The 19,545-nt window shown below is 37.8% G+C and overlaps 1 protein-coding gene across 1 annotated transcript in view; it reads right to left on the bottom strand.

The window, feature by feature from the left end:
* Positions 1-19,545, bottom strand: part of ptpn22 (protein tyrosine phosphatase non-receptor type 22) — a 21,808-nt gene extending 2,263 nt beyond the window's left edge. Inside the window, exons 1-25 of the mRNA XM_015055055.1 lie at positions 19,155-19,545; positions 14,483-14,591; positions 12,557-12,633; positions 12,319-12,414; positions 12,190-12,228; positions 12,025-12,096; positions 11,715-11,774; positions 11,359-11,501; positions 6,872-6,938; positions 6,702-6,779; positions 6,471-6,557; positions 3,635-4,193; positions 3,474-3,548; positions 3,266-3,343; positions 3,054-3,125; positions 2,833-2,963; positions 2,098-2,125; positions 1,858-1,947; positions 1,568-1,636; positions 1,352-1,485; positions 1,198-1,225; positions 662-724; positions 284-387; positions 177-207; positions 9-92 (exon numbers count right to left, since the gene is read on the bottom strand). Of these exons, the coding sequence (XP_014910541.1) occupies positions 9-92; positions 177-207; positions 284-387; positions 662-724; positions 1,198-1,225; positions 1,352-1,485; positions 1,568-1,636; positions 1,858-1,947; positions 2,098-2,125; positions 2,833-2,963; positions 3,054-3,125; positions 3,266-3,343; positions 3,474-3,548; positions 3,635-4,193; positions 6,471-6,557; positions 6,702-6,779; positions 6,872-6,938; positions 11,359-11,501; positions 11,715-11,774; positions 12,025-12,096; positions 12,190-12,228; positions 12,319-12,414; positions 12,557-12,633; positions 14,483-14,591; positions 19,155-19,256 (2,476 nt within the window). The 5' untranslated portion in view covers positions 19,257-19,545. The remainder of the gene's footprint in view (positions 1-8; positions 93-176; positions 208-283; positions 388-661; positions 725-1,197; positions 1,226-1,351; positions 1,486-1,567; positions 1,637-1,857; positions 1,948-2,097; positions 2,126-2,832; positions 2,964-3,053; positions 3,126-3,265; positions 3,344-3,473; positions 3,549-3,634; positions 4,194-6,470; positions 6,558-6,701; positions 6,780-6,871; positions 6,939-11,358; positions 11,502-11,714; positions 11,775-12,024; positions 12,097-12,189; positions 12,229-12,318; positions 12,415-12,556; positions 12,634-14,482; positions 14,592-19,154) is intronic.

The raw sequence follows: 19,545 nt of genomic DNA, 5'->3' as shown, positions 1-19,545 counted from the left end.
TGACTTACCAAATTTAAACACAGTAAATGAGCTACTATGTGAGGTGGCTGTAGCTCCAGCCTGAGTGGGAGGCGGTGGAGGGGCTGTTTTAGCTAGAATTAAAGTTTTCACAGTTATTTTATGAGAGAAATTATTAGTTTTATCAACGACGTGAAGTACAGAGTAACGTTACTTACGTTTTGATTTATGCCTAAAAAGTTTCAGGCTCTAAATAAAGAAAAGAAAATTATTGATCTATGCTTTATTTTATCCATAGCTTATAACGTTGCTCTTCTTGTCTTACCTTTGTTCTCAACATGCTCTTTTCACTGCTTTTGTCTGCTTTGCTTCCTGATCTGTCACTGTCTGGGGTGGGCCTGTGGTTTATATTCTGTTGTTCCACTTGCGCTGATGAACATAGAAACGGAAAGGAGATGAAGCATATTTTTGCCCAGATGTTGACATTTCACCTGGCACGATGCTCCCCCCTCATGTCTGTGCAAAAATATCTTATCCAAACTCTTAAAAGGAATCTCAGCTTCCTTCGATGTGCAGCGTCTTGTGGCTGATCTGCTTTTCTTGATATGTCTGAGGATCTTCTGTCATTTTGATGAGTGCTTGTACGGTTATTAATAGACTGTGTGAGACAGGCTACTGTGTAGTGTGCTTCAAACTGACTCACCACTTCCTCCTTCAGCTGAGACCACAGGAAGAGGAGTGAGCTGCGGAAATGCACTGAGGGGCTCTGCAGTATGAACACAATAATTAATAAAAACATCCCCTGTTGAAACACATGTATTTCCACTAATAATAATAATAATAATCAGCATGCAGAATGTTTAACCAGTCAAGCTTTAAACCCCTTCATACCTCCTTGTGATAGTGACATTTAATTTTACTCTCTGTGAGCCTCCATGTTTGTACTAACAAAAAGATTAAGTTTCTTTTTTGTGCATGTAATATGACTAACTGCATTAAATTGTGGTATAAACATACAAAAAACTATAAGTATATATCTATCTATATATAAGATAGACATTCTTGGTAAGAAGTGACATGTTCTCGGGAATCCCTGCAGGCCTGGGATCCTGTGCAGCAGCGTAAATCGTTGATGCTCTGCATCCGAGTCACAGATCTGAGCCAACAACAAGCAGGTGGCTATCTGTGTTTAACTTTTAACTGCTTAAAGGCTCAGTAAGACGAAGGCAGGTAACTCACCTGAACGTGAGCTTTTAGCACGAACACTCTGAGGAAAGATATTAGACATGTTAAAACTTAGAGGAGAAAAATAAGAAATTTGGCTTTAGAGCCCAGTGAAAATTAACCCAGAGTAATTCTGTTGAACTTTATGACATATTGGAGTTCATGTTACCTTGCTCCGGTTCATGACAGCATCCAGGAACTTCTTGGGCTGGGAGCTGCCATCCCACTCTGATGACATTCCCACCCTGGGAAGCGACTGTGCTGACCCCATGGAAAGAGGGCGTTGCATATTTCTGTCATGAGCTGAAAGATCAGACAGAGTGGCAGTTCTTAGACAAACACCTCTTTCATGAGTCGCTGTATAAGAAGGGAATGAAATGCTCACAAGTTTCTGCAGGGAAGGGGAAGGATTCTGGGACTCTTTTAGCAACAGGTGATGCCAGACTGTCCTCAGCTACAAACCCAAGTATGAAAGAATGTTTAATTCTCCTTTTCTAACCATTTTTGATTCATTCTGAAAGTCAAATAACATTCTATAGAATGTTTTGCACAATGTTTAAACTTTATTTTTACAAATTGGAGTGTAGACCTAGATTTTTTTTCCCCCCCTTCTAATCAGTTCTGAAAGAAGAAAAATATTTAAATTTCTTAATCTTTTATGCCGGACAAGCTTACTGCGAGGAAGAGGTGGTGGAGTCATAGGGACCGGAGGTGGACTGGAAGTGTGGAAATTTGTTTGGTCAAGTTGCATTACTGAAGTTGGAGCTATCATGAAAAAAAAAACCCACAAAGCCGATTTATACTATTGCTCTTCTAGAAACATAAAAGCTTGCAAATGTTAAACTGAAAAGAGAAAAAATTAAATGATCATAACAGTACTTTGCTGTGGCTATTTTATCAATCAGAACATCTTACCTGAGAGAGTCATTTTTGCTCTGAGACTCTGCAAGAAAAAAAAAAAAAACAAGCTTGCTTTCAGAAAATCTATAGAAACATTTTCAAAACTTGCGGAAAAAACGGCTGGTCAAAGTTCATAGCTTGACTGTTAAATAAAAAATCCAGTAAATGAGAGGTACTAAGTCTCTCAAAGTCAGACATAAAGTAAGCAGATCCTCTTCAGTATTTAAAATACAGACTGTTTCTTAGGGTGTTTTCACACTTGATAGACCAGTAGACTTAATTCGATGGCGGACCAAAGTTTGCTACATTTTCATCTGGTTCGGTTCCCTTTCAGTTACTGTGTCAAACAAACCAAACCCTTTGAAAAACACCTTCCCCTTAAGAATCACTGAAGGAAACAACATAAAAACCGAAGAAGGAGAAGACATGAGTGCAACATTATTCTTCGTGAAATGTAAACATGAAAGGAGCATCATCAGATTTTAGCAGTTGTATCATTTCTCTGTTGTCTCTGGTAAAAGATCACGAACCATTTCTTCCACTAGCGCTAGATTCACAAGTTAGTTTTGGTTGTATTTACCCAGTGCTATACTCTGCTTCATGCATAATTGCTGACCATTGTTAAAAGCACTGCCATCCTCTGTTTAGTAAAAAAGATTTTGAGGGACACAGTTAATCTGTTCTACATCCTACCTTCCATTAAATTCCAAGGATAATGTGCATCTTCCAATGAGAAGAATGTTTCCTCACCTTACTTCTCACAAATGTTTTTTCCTGTTGAATTGCATCTTCTGGAGTCAAAGTTCCCGACCATTCTGAAGACAGTCCTATTACTCCCAGGTTCATTCCCAGTGGCACCCTTGCCTGAGATGTGACAGGAACTGAAAAGCAAAATTTGTTCATTTAAAAAGAAATTTTCAATCAAAATAATCTAAAATGTGGCTATCAGAGGGACACAGTTGCAGTGTTACCTGGATCACAGGCTAACTCAAATGATTCTGGGGTTCTCTCTGGAAGCGGTGGGGCAGGTGATGGGGGGCTTCCTAAGAATTTAGAAAGAGGAAGTTAAATATTGAAATAAAAATCAGTGTTTGAAGTATCCAAAGAATTACTACACATTTAAGGAAAATGGCGGCAGACATCTTATGCTCTTAAAGAAAACTTTTCATGGATGTGTTCTTACCTGCCTGCTCCCCTATTGGTTCAGCCGCAGCATTTGGTGGAAAGATAACCGACAACCTTTCACATGGATCTGGCAGCTCTGTCAGACGACATTTTGTTCAACAAATACAATATAGCAAGATTTTATGCACAATCAGAGACGATCAGATTTTTAAATGTATAATGACACCAGATATTTTTCTTTTCACATCTAGACTGAGGAAACCAACCTTCCTCCTCAGCCAGGAAGTAGGATTCAGGGGTTCGTTCGGGTAACGGTGGAGGCGCCTCATCATCGGCTGGAGCTTTGAAACAAAACACACGACTGCAATTCAGCAACTCTTATCTGTTTTTTTATAAGACTAATTAATGCAAACATGTTTCTGCTTACCTGAGGTTGGAGAACTGGGCTCCATGTTCTGGTCATTCAAGAGAAAAGAAGGTGTGCTGAAGAGCGGGCTGCATGTCCATTTGGAGTCTTCTGGTCCTTCGTCCACTGGAGCCTCCTCGGATGAAGGGGAGCTCAAAGGAGTGTCGAAATAGGGGTCTTCCACCATCAGACACACAGCCTCAGGCACAGCAGGTGAAGATGAAGAATTCAGTAGAGAGGTGTCGTCTTTGTCTGGTATGCTCTCACTCGTAAGCGCAGCAGGGATGGTATGTAACGGTTTAGGAGAGTTGGTCGCTCCCTCATGTAAGTCCTGCGTAGCATTCAGAGCCTCTGGTATGCCGTGGAATGGGTGGTGTTGTTGCTGGATCCACTGTAAGTCTTCGTATTTATAGGCAGTATTATTTTCTGAAACCTGAACCAAAGGAGAACTGTATTGTTGGAAATAACCCCCCTCTTCTTCAAGCAGGAGTTGATGCTGTGGGTTTAAGTCGAGCTCCTCACTCTCGTCAGAGAGATCATTTTCATTTGTGGCAGCAACGGCTGATTGAAGCATCGTCACCTGTTCAGATGAAAACAGACATAAAAGAGGATTTCATCAGATGACCAGGTACGTACCACTTCTCCATCTTAAGCAAAAGGTCAAAAGGGTTATATACAGGCCACATGAGGTTGTATATCGATGTGATCCATCTCTATGTGCTGAAGTGACCTTCCCAAAGCCTGGACCCCAGGTGCAAGGCAACCAACAAACACAACCAAGATACAGCAGTTGTGTCATGAGGAATTGGCCAAAATTTCAACAAACTCCTGAGAAAAGCTTGTGGAATGATAACTGGAACTTAAGTCATACAGTTTAAAATTTAATTCAGCCAAGTACTAAGAGAATTTGTGAGAACCTCTAAATTTAAATCTGCAATCATCAGTAAGTTGTTTCTCCACCATTAGCACCTTTAGCAGCACGTATACGTGATTATTTGACAGCGCTAAGCCACTCCTCCTGGCTCTCATTGGCTGTTTCTGACTGGGAGCGGTGCATTTCTGCAGGTGGCAGTAGAAGCTGGGGGCACGTGGAGGAGCTTGATTATTTTTTACAGATTATCTGTCCGATACTGTCCTGTCATAACGTGGTGACAGTTTAAATAAAATAAGTTGGGGTTTTTTTCCCATTTTTTTTTTTATTTTTAGAAAAGTTACATACTACAGTTTCACTGAATGTTATGGTATTGACATTGCTAAAAGTTGAGCTATAACAATACAGATTGGTAAAATTATTTTATTTTTTTTGAAAACTGAACTTAAGATGTTTTAAAACTGGTCAAAGTACTATGTTACCTATTATTATTATTATTAGTAGTAGTAGTAGTATCATTATTGTTACCTGTTATTAAAAGATGACATGTTTAATTTAGTTGTATGACTCTAACATCCCACGTCTGGAACAAAGCGTTATTACTTTCAGCAGCTAATGATTACATAAAAGTCACAAAATCATTTTATCTGGTGCAACAGATGAAATGCAGTCTGAACCAACCTTCCTCGTTGCATTGTTAGGCAGATGATGTCAATCAAAATAAAACATTTTAACTTACAGATTCAAGAGATAAACCCTGAATTTACCATATGCTCATTTTTAATCTTGCCACTGGAAGTGAGCAATGCAGAGATCAGAATAACTTTAAGAAAATGATTTTTGCTCATAGCAGATTACCACACCACCATCACAACTTCTGATTTTCCACTCGTCATGTGACTACAATCTAAATTTATGATACATTGAAACCACAAAAAAGCCTGCCGCAGCTGTTTGTGTACTTTGGTTTGTACCTTGTGCTTTTCATATTTTTGCGTTCGGAGCACTGACAGTTGCATGCAAAAAATTATAGATTTTTCAGATTTTAATAATAGGTCTCAGATCTCAGCTTATTGATTGTGATAGTGCATGTAGTGCAACAATTAGCTGCACTTTCAAGTGCATTGTAATAGCTTAGTGTAACATTAAACAGCAGATGTTCAGTTTGAAAATGAAACTAGGATTAATTACACATAGATATGCTTTTTAACATCTAGTTCAGTTAAATGTTATGAATTCATTATAAATATGTCATAATTACTGTTCTAAAAAAATAGCACAAGACTATTACTATGCATATCCATCAACAGGTGTGGTTTCTTATCCGCTTAACAGAGAGTTAACAATGTCTTGTATATTTGGCAGAGCGGATAAGTACCAAGTCTTATTAGATTAAATAAAAGATTCTCCGTACTACTTGTCAGCAGGTTGAAGCATGCAATGCTTCACAGAAGAAATGTGAAAGTTGTAAGTCATGTCCTGTATATGTTTTTTATAAGAAATGGTTCTCAAAGAACTGTCTCTAGCTGCAGTCCATGTCTGGTGAATTTCCCCCAAATTCTTGGCTGCAGTTACTTCCTGTTCACACTTTTTACTTCCACTTAACTTTCGTTCAATATGCTTAGTATTAACACCATGTGCAGCCAGCTTCTTTAGAAATGAACCTATGTGGTTTACTCTCTTTGTGGAGAGTTTCAATGTCAACTGTCAAAACATTGGTCTGCCACCTGATTGTGTAGGTCACAACATGTCTGTATTAAAAAGTAATAGTTTTATTGGTTTCATGCAATATTCCAATTATCTGAGAACCCACAAGTACTAAATAACAGAAATAAATAGGCCCTCTCCAGATAGTTTGTTTTTTAGTTTACCTTAGCAAAACATTAAACATTGGAACATTCATGGTCAGTGGTTTTTGCATGCCACTGCACATATTTTCCCTCTCAACCTGCACCTTTAGATCGATTTCTTGTTGTAGTTGCTCACCTCTGTGTTGCAGCTTTGTGTCTCCATAGTTTGCAAATACCTCCAAAACAGTTCCCTGATAGTTCTGTAGACGAGCAGGTACTGTTCCTGAGGGTAAACAACAAAAGCATACCGAGTTACAACAGGTGTAACAAAACACAAATCAACCTTTTCTGCTGTAGAGAAATAGAAATGAAGCTGACGCTATTAGCCTGAAGAGAAGTTCTGCTATCTGGAGGGTTGAGTAAATACCTTGGTTTGAACTACAGATGGCCTCTGGGTTCTCATTTCTTGAACTAAGTTATAGATGCTGAAGTCTGACGTGATCATCTGTAAGCAGGCACACATTAAACATACAATATATGTAAAATATGTTGCTGTCCAACCAATGAAAACAACATCTTTACACGGCTCAGTCTCACCTGACTCCTGAGGAGGTTCCATGTATAATCAATGACACACAGAGCTCCTGTTCTTCCACAGCCAGCACTAAAATCACAACAGCAAAAAGTTTTGACCAACGTTTAGCATCGGGACAGCTAAGTTGAAATAAATAGTCAACTTAGTGCACCACAAAGATCAAAACTTCAACAAGCAGACAAGAGCTGAAACATTTTCTAAAATAGTAAAATCTGGAACAAGAGCAGAAGAAACAGAAGCTCTAGTAATGAACTGGTGTGAATTTGAGTGCTAGAACAACGGCAGCTGATAAAATTTGATGAGAAAGAATATTACAAGACAACCCAAAACTATTCAAAACATGTTGAAAATAATTAGAAATCCATACAGTAAAAAAAAAAAAGAAAACAGAAAAAGGTATCTCATAGCTGCAAAAAGCTACAAAGTAGTTTTGAGGATAAAAACGAAATGCCGGGTAAAGTTGAACCTTGAAAAGAGATGAACTGTGGCACACTTCCTCCAAAGAGGAATATGTTGAGTTGAAAAACTACACAACATGTTAGGGTGTGGCGTGTTTTCAAACCGCATTTTCTGCAACATCTTTACTGTTAAAAGATACAGTTGTTTATTATTAAGTAGCTGAACGACAAATTACTGGGAAGCAAACCGACTGTAAGAATGTCAAAACACATTTATTTGAATGTTCTGTCTTTAAATGTTTACCGTTTCATATCTGAGTTTCCACAACAAGAAGGCTTGATTGAATCTTATTAGAAAAAGTTGTTTTGTTGTCTTGATAAAACAATATCTTAAGAGAGGAAGTGAAACCCTCAGTGAGTCTTACTGATAAGACACATCCTTTTTTGCCAGTAAATCTTGCGCTGCCATGACCTTATAGTGTGAATCATGTGGTGCACTAATGTACATATCGATGCCGTGTGGGATCTAATTAATTTATTCCAGCGCACAACACACAGGCGGTTTTCTGCCTGAATCATTCATATTTGAAGGCCGTAACTTTGTGCAATCTTGAATAAATGATAAAGGTGAGTGATGAAACCACAACGCAAATGGTGGAAAAACTCAGAAGGAAAGCCCATGTGTGCGTTTTAAAGTGCAGTGGGCCGTTGGTTCACCACCTACGTGCATTTCCTGTCAAAAAAAAAAAAGAGGAGGGCCCTGACGACTCAGGCCTGATGCACGAGGACATGTACCCACAAGTAACACATTGGCATCAGTCAAACCTCTTTCTGCATCGCAAACAATGTTCACACATCAAGGTGCAAAAACTAAACAAATAAATCAACCGTAATGTGTGTTCTTGAGGTAACAAACTTCAAACGTATGATGCTTGCATAAAATCAATGGAATAGCTTTCAAATATTTAAAACAATCATTTAAAGCAAACAGTGATAGTAAAAAAGTGGCATTTTGAAAATATGATTGAACTGAGGTGTGAACATCTCCCTGTATCTCTAAAGCTAAAGCTACCTTTGCAATAAATGTGTTAAATCTGGTCAAACTTTTTCTTTTTCAGTTCTCAGTTTGTACAGTTTGAGTTACGACCTGCAAGGTCGCCAAGCTTTATGTTTCTTAGTCAATCTTAATTTATCCTTAAACTATTCCACTTATTTGTATAGTTGTACACATAGTTTTCAGTAAGCTAAAATAGTTTAACATATTTGGACACATGGATAATTCATAGCAGATTAACCCAAACTGAAAAATTCGAAATTCAAGTGAAAAATTGATTGTAGAAATGCCTAAAAAATGTAATAAAAAAGCAATATCCTCAGGTAAAATATGCAAAATTACACATTACCATAACACATCACATGCTGGGAACATCGTTACTTAGCATTTTAAACTTGATGTGCCCTTCCTAACCCTCAGACATTCAGTTTGTAATGTTGAAATGAGAGGGAACACCATGGTGACATACACAAGGCTATCTAGTGCCATGTTTTGGTGTTGCTAGCGACCAAAATGAGATGAAGACATAAGGAGCATTGTGAATAGAGAAGATGGTTTTAATTACAGAACATATTAGCCGGGAACAGATCAGAAATAAGCACTGTGGGAACAACAGATGACAGACTAAATGAACCACGCAGTATTTCTACTAGAGACTATGATAACTGAATGCTACACAGATGAGGAACAGCTGATGAAGATGATTAGATGAAACAATAGCACCAGTAAGCAAAACCTGTTATCAAACTACATTCAAACTCCAACAAATTACGACACTTCAGCCTTCAAAATGAAGATAGTTGCAGCTGATGAGTGTCAAATGATTTAAAGCAGCTAAAATCAGCCATTCAATTACATTGTCGTTTGTTGTAACTTGATTAATCACTGATTTGTTACAGTAATTTTTAAATGTGGTATAAAAATAAATTTGATATTGATGAGAGGACGAAATTCAAAGTTAATGACAAACCCACATCTGGTGTTTTCAGGTTATAAAATGTCTCCAAAAACTCAAAATGTCATGTTGCGTAAAACAGGTTTATTGCTTGATATTTATATATTTATATTAAAATTCTTGCTGTACAATCTGAGAATGACTGCACAAGTTTAACTTCAAAGGGAAGTGTGTGAGAAAGAAACGTCTATTCTCTAAAAAAAACATGAAGAGCAGACAGACGTTTGTTGTTTTCTTAGATGAGTGTGAAATAGCAAGATTTTTTTTTTTCATTAACCAAATACATAATTTACATAACTTGTGATTGAGCCATAATCATTCCAGGAACTCAAACAAAACAGACTCAAATATATAAGTCTGCAGATGTCATGAAGTGGTGAGTTTGTAGTGGTGAGAATGAATGCTGAGACCCAGATGATGATGATGAAGATGATGATTTAATAAGGAGAAGCTCAAACAGTCCAATGCAGGCAGAATAGCTCACAGCTAATTGCCGGTAGCAACTGATGGAGGACTGAAAAACGAGAGCTGACACCGACACAGGACTTAACCAGTTCTACTGTGACGACTGACAGACTGACGCTGACAAAGACGAGGACCCGACAAGAGACAGAGACAACAGGTGGACTTTAAATACACACGGGGTAATCAAGGGAGTGAGACACACCTGGGAACAATCAGGGGCTGACAGGACAACACAGAGGCTCACAAGGAACAGAAGCCAAAATAAACACAGTGAAAACCCAAATCCTCACAGCAGACCTCCAAACAGAGTTAACACATTGTTACCAGGTGTCCAAAAAATAAGTAAACTGTTGAAAGAAGTGAATATTTATCTCACTTTAAGTATGAATTATTATGTACTTCATATTTGCATTATATTGCATGAGTATTCCAAAGTAAAAACAGTGACTTGAATCAGCATGCCTGATTTGATCGGATATAACACATTACATATATTTACACATATATCATACATATTGTATGTGCCACTGCATTGAATTTTATGCCATTTCTTTTTCAATGCCATAGCAAGGAACAGCTGTAACAATCCAATATACTGTAGAAGCTTTGTGACTGACGTTGTCATAGCCATACACGTTTTCTCTGGATTACTTTATAATTAACATTCATTCAAGAACTTTGGAGCTCTCAAACTTTTATCTTAAATAATAATAAAAAAAAACATCAGAGCAAAAAGCAACTTGCTCTATTGAGAGCAGACAGTTAATTATACACCCATCAACACAATGCATATATATTATACAAAACAAAAGATGAACTTTATTTCCTCACATTTAAGCACGTATAAGAGACATTCCTAGATGTTTGTGTGGCAGGATATGAAAGCAGCTTAATATTATATTAATTTTGCAATTATGAAGTTTCTGTGTTTAATTCTTTGAGACCCCCCATATCCTACACGGTATATGTAAACCTTTATTATTTTACATATCATCAAAACAGCCTTATGTGTGTTAATAAGTTATTCACCATGAGGTTTATTTTTATCTCTTGAGTGGTGAGCACTCTGTGACTTGTCTGCATGACTGGTAATGTTGCCCTTCATGTTGTAATTTGGGTAGCTTTTGGGGAATTCACAATGAGAATAGAAGGGGTCCACGTACACAACCTTGTGGTCAACCAAGTTCTCTGACACGTTTACCAGAAGTGAAGGTGTGGGGTGAGTGTTTTTTGCTCTTGTAAACCCAAAAATAATGGTTTTGTCAGTTTAACAATGCGCCATTTGATTATGTGATTAAGAAGTCTAGAATTACCATCAGCATTATTCTGAAAACGCAAAAAAAAATTTTTTTCCTTGTTAAGAATTTTTTTATAGTTTGATTTTCTATTTAAATTTTTTTTTTGTGGTATAACTGATAAGCTAAATATCTACACCAGGGTTATTTCTTCAGAGACAGAGAAAAGTCCAATTGTTTAAGAAATGATTATTGCTTACATAATCGACAACATATTTGCCATTTATCTTTTACAGACAAATAAATGAATATTTGTTAAAAGAAAAAGTCTTTGCTCAGCAGACAATGGGTAACATTCCCAGGTACCAGTAAAGCTTCTGACCTGCAGTGGATGCATATGGGGATGTCGTCATGCGCCTGGTAACAGCGCATTTCATGCAGCATGTCCAGGATGGGTGGGATGGTGTCTGGTACGCCGTGATCCGGCCAGTTGACGTAATGCAGCTGTTTCAAAGTTCGGCTACACTGAAAAGTAGAAAATTGAAATGTTTGGGATCAGTTCATCACAAATTTTATGTCAAATGTTTTCGTTTGCAAGCATATCATTGGAATAACTCAGTGAGGTTTGAGGTTACAGTCTGTGTTTGCAGTTGTTGTAGCTGTCAACAAACCAGTTCCTTATCTCTTGATTGTCTCAGAGAAAATGCCATGACAGCTACTTTCAAGGTTAATGCTTACGTTGCGATAAGTCAACCTTAACGTCCTTGTCAGATAGTCTCCTTTACTTTCCTCAGAATCCTGGAAAAAAGGGGGAAAAAACACTTTTAAGACGGTTGAGTATTAAAAACGGCTAAATAATACGATACAAGAAGGAAAAAAATGAGTTATTTTGTTCATGTTTTTAAGTTCATATTGTTCAAACGTTCCATGACGTGCTGTGGGTGTCAGATGTGGATAACTGGAAAATGGGAATGTCAGTGTATTTTAAAACAGTTATAGGAAACTGTCTGAGTGGGAAGTGTGACAAAGTGAGACAAAAATTACTCACACAGTGGACGGTAAAAGCCTCGCATACAAAAGTATCCTGTTGATTTTGTGGCCAGTACACTTCACACTTTTTCTAAAAAGAAAGAAACAAACAAAGATTTACTTCTGAAATGTTTTCATTTTAAATTAATGAGAAATCATTGTTTTACGTGGAAGGCATCGTTACCTTCCCCATTTCAAATTCTCGACAGGACATGACAATAACCTGAGGAATGAAGCAAAACGAGAGGAGTTCAACAGGATCATAACAGAAAACATCGTTTTGACAAACACAGCAAGTGACAAGCAGACCAACATTTATGTTATATTCCCAAATCATCCGTAAAAAGTCCACCAGTGTGTGTGGAAGCGGACCCTGGGTAGCAATATACGCCCTGGATCCTGAAACTCCCTGTAAGCAGAACACAGCATACAGTAAAAGGATGTTGTTATTTACACTACAGAGTTATAGTTATTATTATCAGTTGTACTGCTTATCACACCAAATGAGTAACAGAGCTACTTCCTGAGAAAATGAGGTACATTTAACTTACCTTAATATAACTTGCATTGATGTAGTCGGAGTCTTTTTTGGATGTGGTGAGGGTGAGCTTTACTCGGGTGTGGTCAACTGGAAGAGGAGAAACGTGGTCAAAGTACCAACAATGTAAAATTTCAATGATTGCATAACCTTTCATTTTCCTGTTGAACAACAGAGCAAAACACAATTACATCAAACACAGAAGTGTAAAGATAAAATGCAAGCCTGAATGTAATTTTGCAGATGCACCATTCATAACAGTCAAAAAGCAAAGCAGAAAATGGTTAAGATGAATTCAGCGTGTATTTTGTTGTATACCACCTTGCCTGACTTTTAAAGTTTCTGCAAACACTCCAAGCACATTTCAGCTACAATATACTATCACCTTCCGTCTAGACATGGAAATGTGATGAAAAAGTCAAAGGTAAAAAGACGTCCACAGAAAGATTTTATTGATGTCAAAATGTGGTTGGAAAGTAGTTGGGGTTGATCACATGAGCTAACCAGCCCTGAATCTTAATGTCTTTGTCAATGTGTGGGCTTACTGAAAGCAAGGTGTTTTCAGTAAAATCGCCTAAAGAAAGATGTCAACAGATGTCCAGTGTTTTAAAAGAAGTGACAAAGCAGTTAGGCACGGTGAAGCAATCAGATGGAAAGTGATTTGGCAGAAACGCAGCGAACAATATTTAAATAATTAGATGTGGAAGAAACATCTGGACTGAACTGTAGAGGGTGTAACTGTTAAGTTTGAGGGAAGATTTTACAAGCCAGTGTCACGGCTGAGTGTGTGACATTCAGTTCCAACAGAGGATACCTCATACACCCAATAGGCAGCATTACCACTTAATTGTGCTAAAGTCACAGTGGCTTAATGTGGAAACCAATGTGAATGTGATGACAGACACAAAGGGTAGGAAGAGTTTGCCCTACATGTCAGGATGTTTCACAATACAGGCTTAGTGAAGACTCCAAAACACCATCAAGCCAAAATGCCTTGGTCTACTGATGAAGTTGCTTCTTAGTACTCGTAGTATTGCTGTAGTCTTTGCAGCTATTTTATCGTTTCCATTTACCTTGGGAGTCTGTGAAGTTGTGCCAGAAACATTTTGAATTTCACAAAATGTAAAAGCCAACAACGCAAACTGTGATTAGAACGTACAACCGTATTATGAGCCCTCCAAAGTCAAAGTAAGTGTAGTCTTTATTTGATGAATAAAGTCTAAAAGGACATGTAGTGTCCCATCGTTTTCTAAATATTAATGATTCATTGGCACTGTTGTTATTTCTATTTTTTGTCTCAGACTATAAACTGAAAGCTTAAAATATTACTTTGCAGGACGTATTTGCTTTAATTCGGATTACAATTTAACATAAAATATGGAGTTGTAGGCTTTTTTAAAATGAAATTACTTTTTTCAATCAATTTGAAATCTTAGCAGTTTTCTCTTCTCAACATACAGATTCCTTGTTCCTGGAAAATGTTAAAATCTGTTTGTGACAATAAAGCAAAAAGAGAAGAAATTTATAAAAAGTCAAATACTTTTCCTGCACTTGGTTTAGGATGCCACCCTGAATACATAGGGCATAACAGCAACATAATGGAAACCTTCAAATTCAAGCAGTTTTAAAAGGTTTTTTTCTTTTTATGAAACATTTGTTTTCCATCCAAATGTGAAAAAGAAGCACACAGTGTTAATCATTTATATATGCAGTAATACTCTGTCATTATAAAATTGTTCTCAGCATTACTACCAAAACCATGCAGGTGTTACATTTATGATCAACTGTATGCTGATGTTTTTCAGAGCTGTATCATCGAACTCTGACAGTCTGTCACTTTCTTAAAATCTAGATTTAGAATCACCATTCGGTGTTATGACACCATTTGCACAAACATGCATGCCACAGTTTTCACAGGTTTGCACTCAGCCCAACTTACAGGGAACAATGTCCTTGTATCGATTCTTCTTGATGTTTTCTTGTTTTTCTGCAGCCTTGGTGGAGAAGACCTTGTCAATGCGATACTTTGTTGACTGGTTTTTCAGCCTCTGAAAAACAAAAGATTTTTTTACAACGTACATTTTTAACTACCTTGCTGTCATGTCTTGTGGCGGTATAAATGTCATTGGGCTTTTTTTTTTCCTATCTCTATATATAACCGCATTGGAACAAACACACCATGAACCAGATTTCTTTAACAAAGAGTCATTTAAGCTGCAGCTTGAGGCTTCCTTTTTCTAGCAATTTTTTTTCAACATAGGAGAGTTTTAACAACATCAGATATGAAAAATATAATATTAGCAAGAACAGTATTTACAGTGCAAAAACAATATTTTAATATACTTGCACTTTCTAAAGCATTTCTTGGTGTTTACTGAATGTTTTAGATGGTGCAACAAAAGTATTCAGTGGGAGGTTTTGTACATTACAGAACCTTCTACGTCTTGATGAGTAAACACCACCATTTTGCTAAAATAAAAATGCAACTGAGACACTGAAGCGTTTTCATATTCATGCTTCTTGTTGTTCTCTTTAAAACAACAAACTGGCCACATTATGCTACATTCTACAACATTAACGATAGAAGAAGATAGAGAAACTGACGGCTGTAAGCGCATATGAAATGGGCCCAAGAATATCCTTACCTAGGTAGTTTAACAGAATTTCATTGAAAAAGATCATTTTCACCACAATGAGAAGCGAGAAGTGACAAATACATGCAATGTTTCTGTAATTTGCAAATATCTGATGTACATGAAACGACAATCTGCTCCCTCTCTAGAAGGTTCCAGCAACCACCCCGTCTGCCTAGGTAAGCTCCAACCTCGTTGGTATCTCTCAGTTTTACAAAGGACGTCTGCATCCTTACTCACAGTTTTAGTGATTTTGTACACACTGTAGTGTGTTTCATTGGGCAGAGATTTCAAGTAAAGGTCAAGGCCTGCAGCATTCCAACAATCCATTTTGAAACATGCCAACGCTTCATTTTGTATTTCAAAAGAAAGAACTCCAAGATCGCTTGATTAACCCAACCAGATCACACATAAAGGCCATTGTGTATTCTAAAAACATCTTAATCCAGGTCTAAATTCTGCTGATTGATTTGGTATCCATCTTGTAACCAGTGGTTGAAATTTACCAACTTTAAACATTTTAAAGTTGGACAGCTGTTGCAGGAAAGCAGTACAGACAGTTCCTTAGACACTCTTCATAAAATATAAGGTTGTGCGTTAAGTTTGAACAACTTTTCTTTTTTTTATTTTAACGTTTTCTTCTGTTCTATTTGCCTTTGTTTGATGAAGGAAGGCAGATTAATGTGAGTGAATCATGTGCTACACTGTACCAATGCAGAGCACACGATAATGATTAAATGTAAACTATTTTATTGCATATGCACTGTACTGATTTTAGTAAACTACTGGGGAAAAAATACAAACTAAAGTATAATTAAATGCCTCTTCTGAATTGAGTCATATTTGTATTTAGGGAAAACAAAAACATCTTGATTGAGGTGCCCCTAATTTACAACTCTGATTTTAAGGTAAGAAAGGCAAAATAAAAATGTATGTCAAATGACTCTTCAAGAATGCTGCTTTTTTTTCTGTCTTCTGTCTCCTAAAGTCCATCAGTTAAGCCTGTAAATCACTAATGTTCGCTGATTGTTGCCCTTCATGTCAGACCAAAGGGAAAGTCATTAAATCTGCCTTGTTTTTTGAACATTTAAAACATTTCAGTGGATTTAGAGATGCAGATTTACTGCACATGTTTGCCACTGGCACAAAATTGACAGGTCTTGCTCAAACTTCTGCAGCCGGATAATGACATTACTTCATCTAATGTTATACTTTTTAGATCTTCTAACTGCATTAATGAAGACTCACTCACCCACTCGCTCATCCTAACCCTAACTGCCACGGAAGCATAGTCAAGCCTATTGTCTGACTGAACTAGGTAATAATTATTTCACCATGCAGGAGACTCATTCACTATATATAAACCATTGTACTTTTAGCCCTAGATAGTCAGGTGACTATGTATACAACATGCGAAACATACATGTATCATAAATGATACACAGAGGCTGTCAAGACTTAATGTGTCACAAAATGTATGTCATTTCTTTGCAAACTTAAACTGTTTTTATATACTATGGTTAAAGACATACAGCGGACAGAGGAAAGTAACACAAACACTCATGCTATAAAGCTTTTCATTTTGAAGACAGTCGTCCTCTATTACTTAAAAGGGAAGTCACATCAGTATTTTGAGATACTGACGAAATGAGATGCCAAACACATTTAGAGGCCATGTGAGTTTGCTGTAGCCTCAAGATATGGATGTCTGCTGCATTATCCTCCATGCAATCAGGTTGTTATTTAAATATCTGTGCAACTGAGAGGATGCTGGTGTTTAATTGCATGGTTAAAAAGGTTTTGCACTCATCCACAGTAGATGTTGGTATGCAGGAACAACAAAGAGAAGGTGTAGCAGCCTAGACGTATTTCAGACGTGAAATTTTTAACCTTCTCTTTCTGCTATTTTTGCATCTAACAACCAAGTTAACAGCATAAGTGTTATCTTTAACTTACAGGATAGGGGCTTTTTCTAACATACTGAAATAATAAGCGAGCACAGAGACAGGGAGAGACACAAATGAGGCTGGCTGAGAGAAAAAAATGCAAATGCACCTCGATAACACAAGATATTCTAAGTGCTGCCTTGTGCCCTCATAATTATTCACCTTTTTAAGACCTGGTCTTTTAAAAATTAAAGTAGGCGATCGGGACCACTTTCTTTCTTTTGGCAGTTTCACCAGCAACTAATCCACTTTTAATTTATTTCCACTATCTCTTGTGAAGTGTGTATGTGAGGTTTCTATGGCAGGTTGAACGCAACTTAATCAGTTTCATGTTCAGCTGCCTTGCATATTCAAATTATTTGAAGGCTTATGAAGACAATTGTAACTTATTTCTTCCCTGTAGCTTTGTTGTTGGCTACTGGACACTTTGTTAGGCACATTCAAGTCCTTTCTGAGATAGATAGTAACTTAGCCTCACATGCAGTTTAATGCATTTAGATGTGTGGATGTGGAGGAAAACTAAAGTAGCTTCTGCAGTTAAAATTATGTTACACAGTCAACATCTCTGAATACGACATACGAGCTAATGCAGTCCCGTAAGCTGAAAACAGGAAATTAAGGGTAGAATTTGAACAGGGTCACCAACATTTAACAGTAGGAGATTGGAAAAATGTTGCCTGCTCCATTGATTTTGGATTATAGCTGAGATGGTAGTGGCAGAATTTGGCATAAACATTATGAAAGTATAAATCCATCCTGCGTTGCGTCAACAGTTCAGACTTGCGGTGTTGGTATGAAGGTGTGGGGGATGGTTTCTTTTACACACTTAGCACCTATTAGTTCTAATAGAACATAATTTAAATGCAACAGCCTGCATCACTTTATCTGTTGTCTGAAATCATGTGAAGCTGGTTTCTTGACAATAACATTAAATTTACTCCATCGTACCCAGAGCTCAACCCTACAAACACGTTTGGAATGTGATGGAGCAGGAAATTTGCATTGTAGTTTTTCAATATAGGTAAAAATTTATAACTGTTGAATTTTTGTCAAGAAGAATAACAATTCTGAAGGCAAAAGTAGGTCCGAAATGACTTCAGCAATGCTGATGTATGATCACTGATCGCTTTGTAGCTTCTTTATGGCTACAGCTAGCAACTTTGGACATCTCCCGAGCTTGAGGAAAATACATTTTTCTGTATTTCATTTTCTTTTTCTAACATTTCTATAACAAATATGGAAATATTTTAAACAAAACAACCCATAAAAGTACCAAAAAGAGTCCGACTCAAAGTTTAAAGGCAGAGGACTGGAGTCAATTTTCATATGATGCACTCCAGATGAAATGAGTTGATACCAGCAGATGACTCCCACCCTTAACCGAGTGACACTCAGGATTAAGGCCCGTCCATGCTGATGGGGCTCTCTGAGACACTGTTCCTTTTGTTCAGAGGGCTTGGCAGTCAGCTTAAGAGTCTGTTGAAAGACTTGCTGACCGTCTGTGACTCTAACGACACAGAGTCCTTTTTGTCCTTTAAGGAAATGATGCAACAGGGGTGTCTAGATGGACGGCAGAGGGGCAGCATGGGAAACACACAGTGCTGTCCTCAGGCTGTCAGTCATCAATAGCAGGATGCCACAAGATGTCAAACATGAACTCCTACACCATTGACTGCGTGTGTGTGGACATGTGGTTACCACGGTTGTTTGTCTTTGCTACTTTAAAGTGGTGAAGACATGTTTCTTCCTCACTGATTTCTCGTCAGTGTTTCGCGTCTTCGCAAAGAGGAAGCATTAAAATGCCTAGGAAGCTGTTGGTACTTTTTGCTGAGTATGACGACTTACAAATGTGAAAGGCCATATGCTTTCGTTTTCATTTAGATTTTGCCTGTTCACTCAATAACAGAACACTTTACTTCTTTTACGTGGTTCCATCATAGACAGGGAAAGATGTAGGTAAAACAGAGGAATTCATCATGGATTCCTGTTTAAAAGCAGAACTTTAACGCTTGAACTGTTACAGCTGACTCACCGCAAACTCCCCAGCAATACAATTTGGTGCCCCCTCATCCACAGCCTCCTGACTCTCCAGCTGGGTCAGGATGCTCCTCAGAATCCAGGCCTGCTGCTCCATGATTGGCTGTTCGCTGCCTGGGACAGGGTTTCCTTCACAGGCATGTCAGATCACAAAGGTCCCGGTCCACGGATCATGGTGTTGTCTGGTGTTAATGGTGGCACTGCAGTGCACTTCTCTATCGCGTCTCTTACATCAAGGAACTGCTGTGACGGAACATGTGAAGTGTCACAGAGGAAGCAAAAGTCAGCTTACAGGTTCTGTGGTCAGATTAAACAGACTGACGCGCCCCCTGGTTGTCTCTCACTGGGTCCTAAAGTCACTCTGCGTTCAAGTGCTACCATGGAAC

Source organism: Poecilia latipinna, unplaced genomic scaffold (assembly GCF_001443285.1).
Source record: "Poecilia latipinna isolate Pla-1442-1.1 unplaced genomic scaffold, P_latipinna-1.0 Scaffold1293, whole genome shotgun sequence".
Lineage (NCBI taxonomy): Eukaryota > Metazoa > Chordata > Actinopteri > Cyprinodontiformes > Poeciliidae > Poecilia > Poecilia latipinna.
The sequence above is the reverse complement of the archived record's forward strand: the minus strand, read 5'-3'. Positions and strand labels throughout refer to the sequence as shown.